The following is a 7,441-nucleotide window of genomic DNA, read 5'->3' as shown; positions in this document are numbered from 1 at the left end:
CAAAGCATTGAATGTGACGTTTTCGAAAGTTACCTCCTACTAATCTAATTCACAAGTAATAGTATAACTTCACTGCAGAATAGTTCATCTCCTTACTACTAAATTATTTGATTAAACCATTGCTAACGCCATGAACATGCGGGCCACACGCTTTATGTTCAATTTGCAGCCCGCAGACGAAAAATGCAAATTTTACGATCTTAAACACTCCGCGCGATTACCAAATTATGGTAGGTCCCGCAAAAAATTAATACCCGAAATGATCCGAATGATGGAGTCCTCCGCAAAAAAGTCCACCAACGAAGCTCGATCCCCATGGTGAGCTGCGGTGAGCTCAGCGCTTCGTGAGAAGTGAGCCGTGCTACGCTCACGATGTCCAACCGACAGCCAAGGCCCGATTGTGGGCCGACCGCACAATCGGGAGTTCCATCTGTTGCTTGCTGCTTCCGCTGGGAGATTGTGATGGCGCGAAAAGGGCGCCGCGGGGTGGTGGAATCCACAACGGAACGCACCGATTTGCCGACTAGTCACGCGTGTGCAGCAACTGTTGCTGTGCTCACGACTCACGGGCTGCCGCCGGATGTAGTATATAAGCACAGGCCACGCACCGAGGAGCGCAACAATCGTACGCCAAGCAGCATCCGTTGAGCATCAGCGACAGCGACAGTGTTGTTGGTTGAAGGATACTCGGTGATCGTTCGAAAACTCGTGCCAAGCGTTGGTCGGCGCCAAGCGTGAATTGTGTGTTTTGGTTCATCTCGACCCTCGCCTTCAGCAAAGTCCTTTCGGGATTTCGAAAGAATCCCCGGTATCCTCCGACAACTTGGTAGTGCCTGTGTGGTGAGGTCAGCATGGTCGTCAAGTTGCATCTCGTCTGTGGCGTGTTCCTGTTCGCGTTCCTCAGCTGGGCCCACGGACAGCCGGTCAAGGATCAGGAGCTGGAAGAGGTGCTCTCGAAGCTACAGGAACTGAAGCGGCTAAACGATGGTAACAGATTATTATGACTCTTCACTATGTAACTTTTATAAAATGTCTCTGTAGACACATGTCCTGTGCGATTGTTAAAGTCCTTCCAGAATTATTTGTAACTTTCCCTTTATCTCGCCATGTGTTTCTGTCAAAATAAGTGTTCGTGTACTGTGACCGTTTACTGGAACCGCGTGTTTGTGAACTGTTTTCTACGTGTGACCCGTTTTGTGTCCTGAAATGTTTACCTTCTCTTGTCCTTTTACCAAAATCGCCTAAGAAAAAAGGGGATGATTTACGCATCAAAAATAACTTTGTAAAGGTGGGATTTTAAATTGGGACATCCTGTGTGCTGCTTAGACCATTATTCCTACGGCGTTACGCTGGAGTAATTGGCAACGGGTTGGCTGTCTCGTCGTTCCCCGAAGTAATTTCCGTAACTCCATTCACGGCCCATTGCGGTTGCATACAAGCAGAGAAAAGGGCCCTTTTTTAATCAAAATGGCACAATCATACATCAGCAACCTGTCCGCAACCTGTGCCGGTCAGCGAGCACAGTTCCTCCTGCGGGGATCAGCACGTTGTGCGGACCACGGCTTCCTAATCCATCATGGAGGCGCCTGGTGGCCGACGCCGACGGGCCAAACGCTCTTGAGATGCAACACGTCGCAGTGCGTGCGGCACAAACCCAGGCGATGGCCGGAGCTGGGATGTTTCGTTAGAAAACAAACTGCTCGTACCAAATGACCTTACAAACAACCACGGGTGATAACGGAGATTGTTGATAACGGACCCATCCGGTGGGTGCGCGGAATGCCGACCTCTGCCGTTCGGATCGCCGTCGGCCACCGGCCACATTTTAATTAAATTTGAAACAAATTCCTCGACTCACTCGCCATTAGGACGCTCATAACTGGGGCACGAAACCGGGCCGGTCTCGATTCGCGCGAAGGACACGTGGAAATGATAAACACTTAACCGTAACGTGATGAAGCATTAGATATTTAAATTATTCTCATGAAACCACGCTGACGCTTTGCCGCCTCGTGAGAGCATAATTTGATGGCGGCGCAGTGCCGAGATAAATCTATTTTCCCGTTGCTTTTGCATGAACCGAACCAATGGCCACTGGTTTATGCGGACAAACCGTACTAATGTCGTGGCATCGCAACGATAAATAAATGCTTTTCGAAAACAACGAAAACGAAACGAGATCAAACATTTGTTTTCTGAACAGCAAACTTTAGCAAATTTAAATGCAACCGTTCGAAGGTGGTCATTTCAGTGAACGGCTCTGCCTACGGCACTGCTTACGGCCGGTTGGCATTTCAATTTTCCATTATTCTTTAATATTATTGCTAAATCTAATTCCGCTGGCACCCTTTTCCTTCGCACTTTAGTAAATTGGCGGTTACCGCACGGCATCGGTTCCGCCGTGTCCCACTTCCGGTGGGCCGCCTCAGAAGACAGTCTTACCCACCGGGGGCCTTAACGTAATTATGCAAAGGATACAGTGAATTGTCTTCGCAGCCACCACCAGCACGTGGACGCCCGGCAGCCATCGCACCGCGGCACCGTTAAGATGCACAAGATAAACCGCGTCGGCCGGATGGAGGCGCCTGGTGGGGCTCAAAAATCATCCGGTGTCTAATCACTCGGCGCGGTGCGGTCCCCCTCCCGACCGACGCCATCGGTAGCATTGACTTTTCATTCGCAATTTCCCGCTCCGGTTGGTAGCACTTCCGCTGGTGGGGATTCGATTCGGAAGCACATTTCCCATTGTTTGCTTTCGTCGGCGGCTCAACGGAAAAGATAACTGACTTTTTTCTCCCCCTAGTTCGCCGTTCTCCGGTTGACGCCAGCGCGAGAATCGAAACTGTGTGGCAGCCACCGTCACAAATCAAACAGCAAACGGTACGGTCATCGGTTGCCGGCCAAATATTTGTCGAGCAATGTAATTGCTCCGCGCTGAGCTTTTCGAAGCGAAAAGGGTCGAAATGATATGGCCGAGATTTGCGGTGCACGCTAAAATCTCACGCTATCCATTTTTCCATTGTTTTTGCCCTTGGGATTTTGCGGTTTGCCTGTTTTTTTTTGGTCCTGCAATTGAAAAATCCATTAAAGTGGAGCAGTTGCTGGCGCTCACGGAAGGTGAAGGTCCCGCGCAGAAGAATGCTGCGGGCTGCTGCTAAACGATGTCAGCACCACGTGCTCGGTCCGCCACTTCCGGTTGCGGCATGTTGCGCCGGCGTTCGATTTTTGCTCCGGCAGCTCCGGAATCGGAATGGCAAACTTAAAATTACATGAAAACATCATCAAGGCACGCAGCGGGATGTGCTGGTTCGGTCGCACACACGCTAGTGGGCCGGAACAATGCGACAACAATCGTCCTGGCGCCTGGTCGTGCGGCTCTTCGGGTGGAACTGCCCTACCACAGCCGCCGGCAGTGGCCTCGGGGCACTGTTTGCCGTTGAACTCGCTTGGAGAGCTCTGCATACGTGCCAACTGAAGGCACCTCCCGCTCTCGAGTGGTCACACTTTGGCGGTGGAAATGTGTGTCAATTCGTAGGACCGACCCAGTGGCAGGTGCACGCGTGTGTGCGTTGGTCAGAACCTTCATCGGAAGGCCCATCGAAAGCGTCCCATTATTCGAGGAGCGAAAAACTGGGACGCAAAACAAAAACACTGCTTCACCGGCCGACTCTACTCCGATCAGGCAATATCCTTTTCGGTGCAAATCGAATTTCCACCGAGCGCTGCCACTCGCAATTCGGGCCACTATTGAGGCCAATTAGTGGAGCTTCTTCGTCACGAATTTCCATTAACACTGCGCGGTGCAGTTGCAACATTTTGCCCAATGCACGGCGGGCGAGCAAGTGCATCTATCGGTGTTATCCTTTTGCGGAACTTCAACCCGGGCTACGCGGGGTGTACGGGCCAACGGGTTTGTTAGAAAGTTTATCACAATTCACAGTTCGCGCCGTAAAACGGAGAAACTTTTCGATTCATAACTGAAAAAGTGCAAAGTTCCAGATCGGCGGAATTTATGTTTCTTTACCGGTCGCAATAAGAAGCAAGTTAGAGCACCTTGTTAGACGGCAGAGAGACTTGGTTGGTCTCGGTGGAAACGATGGAGATCAAATTCGTTCCAAGCATAATGCCATTATGATCACCGGTGTAATTCGGTTTCGTCAGCCCCTCAGAGGTGGGTGTATTCCGTCAGAACCGAAAAATGTAATTAATTTAAGCGCCCATTTCAACAACCGCGAGTAAGAAAACACTTTATACATCGGGCTAATGCTTTTTCTGGCGAATTATTCAATGGCACAATGCTTCCCAGCAAAGCACGAATATGTTGAATATTTGATGAGAACATTTTTGCAATGTGATAGATTGTGAAGCACACTCTCCATGATTGATTGTGTCTGCCTTGTGAGACAAACACACATTATCTTCAACATTTTAAATTTTAATTGATTAAAAATGACTCGCCGTACTCACCAGACATTGAAACAGTAGAGCGGAAGATTTTTGAGAGGAACAAAACTGTATAAAAACCTACGACACTTTGGACCTTAGCCTACTGTGAATGGTTGAAAATATGATTTGATTGTCGTATCGCCATAGCAACTGTATGATGACACAGTTCCCTAGGGCTGGGGTTTCTTTCTTAATGCTATGATTGCTCAGATTAAATGTTTATCTTAAATTCGTTAAACTCATCTATATTTTGGATGATGATTGATTTTTATTTTTTTAATATATTTAGGAACGGACTGGGCCGTATTTTTGATGATGATTGATAATGGATTTACTTTAATATTTACTCACAAAGTCGATGTTTTTTTTCATAAAATTGGTTTTTAAGCCAAAACGTACCAAAACGTTGTACTATTATTTTAAACAAAATGCCAAGAAGTGGACACATCCACCATTGACGATAAGTCGATGAGAAGGGAGCCCGAATTTCGCACATCACGCAGCATGAACACGTTTACGATGGCGTAAAATAGACGAAACTTTTTTTACTGCTAACTACCTAGGTGGCCAGGATCCACCGTTTCGTGTTTCCCATCAGCGCCAGCGCCGTAGATCGTTTATGACTTTCGTCCAGGGTCTGTCGTCACCGCAGTAAAAAAGCTCAAAGTACATCACAGTAGCGGTGCATAGTGCGAAAAGAATCGCAACTGCCGGATCCTCTCGAAACGATGATGCGCCGGTCGGCGGCGGTGGCGGCCACATGATGCTCAATTATGCATCAGGCTGTTGGCTATTATTAGCCACCAAGTGGCCACCGAAGGGAAAGAGAGAGCCCAGCGGCGACCGCGCGTTAATTAGATCAAACCTTAATCAATCAGCCAGACCGTGAGAAGGTGTTAACTGTGTTGTTACCTGTGTTTGTGTCTCTGTGTGTTCCCGTGTGTTGTCTGTGTCCCCCCTGTGTCCGTCGGAAGCTACAAGTCCACGTCCCTGTCGGCGTCATCGTTGTGACTCGTCAATTGTGAACCGTGCGTAATGGGATAATAATTTTTTGAGACCAAATTAATTTCGGACGGACGGTGGCTAATGGCGAAAATGTTGTTGCTCCCTTTCTGGCCACCCGCCACCGCGCCGCGCCGGTTAGAGTACCTGTACTATAACCGTATCCTGCTGAACCAGGCCGTGGCCGGAGCGTACGATGGGTCGTTCTCCGGGATGCCGCGCATCGGCGGTGGCGGCTCGTTCGGCCGCAACCAGCGTTCCCTGGACTCGATCGGCGGCGGCAACCTCCTGAAACGCTCCCTGGACTCGATCGGTGGCGGGAATCTGCTGAAGAAATAAGCTGACGACGGCATCGATGGACGGCAGGAGAGTGTCGAGCAACGTGCGGTAGGACAGTGCCTAGGGCCGTAAGCTGATCGAAGATCCGTGCGGGAATTAGAAAGCATTGGCGAATGTGTGGGACGGAGTAAAAGTAGCGCACAACATGTTCAACAGCATTTCATACTTATTGCAACGTAACGTAAAACCAACAGCTTCCCCATTGTAGGTACTTTAGCTTCGGCGTTTCATCCTTTCCCTGCTAAAAATTACTTACCTCTGTGCGCGGTGTCTTGTGATGTTAGGACCGCGAACTTGCAGCGTGTGCAATCGGGGCTCTTATATTTGATTCAACATCTATTAGCATGGTCATGGCGTCTTGCCCGCAAAGTCCCACGATGAGCACGGAGAAAGTCAACGGAAGGCAACGAAAAAGAAAAACGTATATCACAAACAATGTACAATAAAGTAAAACCTGATAGCAAAAGTCTCGGCAGAGCAAAATGTAAAGCAAAGCATCTACCTTCCATTCCGAGGTGTTTCCGAATCCGAAGATCTGGCTGGCAGGTCCGTCCCTGTGTACTAAATTTTCGTTAACCTCCATTCACCGAGCGACAGGTTCGACCACGAAGCCCAATGAAGAAAAGGTGAGCGCGGTGGGCGGTCTGGAACAGCGGACCGGTCAACGGACAGTGGCGCCTTCGGTGGTAACTAGCTACAAGACGAAACGCTCGCTCAACAACTCGGATCGCCGGACGCTACTCTACAACTACTACTCGCGCGGACTGGCCCCGATGTACGATAAGCGAAACTTTGACGAGATTGACCGCTTCGCACGCTTCAACGGCAAGCGCAACCTGGACTACGAACCGTCGTACGTGGGCACTGGTGACCACGGGTACTATGGGCGGATGAGCAAGCGCAACTTTGACGACATCGATCGGTATAACGGTGAGTGTTCCCTAGGCCCTAGCCAGGATCACCACCATGTCCTGTACTCACCGTGTACACGAAAGGCTCCTACCCAGGATTCGATTTCCGTTTGCATGGAGACGAGGTGGGCATCATTGGCAAGCGGAACTTTGACGAGATCGACCGGTTCGGGCGGTTCGCGTTCAACAAGCGCTTCTTCCCGGAGGTGAACGAGCTGAGAGCTGTCGGCAGCGGCGGCAACAGCCTCAAGCACGACCTCTCGGAGGATATGGCCGTGATCAACGAGTATTTGCAGTAAGTGACCCTCTGCGCCACGGTGGGCCGCACGTCAGCGCAATCAATTGCCAGCAGCAGCAGCACTATCCAAACAAACACTACCCGAAGGCACGGCGCGTACCACGGTGGTGGGAACAGGAACGGATCGGACTGGATCGTCTAGCGGGTTTGTAACTGGTTGGCTGACCGCGGGGCGACGATCGGCGTTTCGGCTATCTATGGCGGGGCAGCTTTCCGTGTACGTGTGTAGTACGTGTGTTTCAGATTAAAGACTTCTTGTGTGTGTTTGTGTATGTAACATTACAACGTTAGTCTCTGACTTAAACTTAAACTTAGAACCCCAAAACCCCAAGATACCCAGCGACCCAGGAGTGATACGCGAGGGATACGGAACGTGCGGAGTGGACGGTAGCGTTGGGCGTCGAATTTGCACTATAGCACAAATGCAAAGAAAATGCAACTTTAT

At 50.0% G+C, this 7,441-nt stretch overlaps 1 protein-coding gene across 1 annotated transcript; it reads left to right on the top strand.

Moving 5' to 3' along the window:
- The first annotated feature begins 635 nt into the window (after positions 1-635).
- LOC131216102 (uncharacterized) lies at positions 636-7,417 on the top strand. The gene is made up of 3 exons (XM_058210513.1): positions 636-987; positions 6,385-6,717; positions 6,783-7,417. Exons 1-3 carry the CDS (start codon positions 852-854, stop codon positions 6,995-6,997), a joined length of 684 nt encoding a protein of 227 aa, XP_058066496.1. The 5' UTR covers positions 636-851; the 3' UTR covers positions 6,998-7,417.
- The last annotated feature ends 24 nt before the right edge of the window (positions 7,418-7,441 follow it).

The sequence above is a fragment of the Anopheles bellator genome, chromosome 1 (assembly GCF_943735745.2).
Source record: "Anopheles bellator chromosome 1, idAnoBellAS_SP24_06.2, whole genome shotgun sequence".
Classification (NCBI taxonomy): Eukaryota; Metazoa; Arthropoda; class Insecta; order Diptera; family Culicidae; genus Anopheles; species Anopheles bellator.
This window is presented reverse-complemented; position numbering and strand designations above follow the sequence as displayed.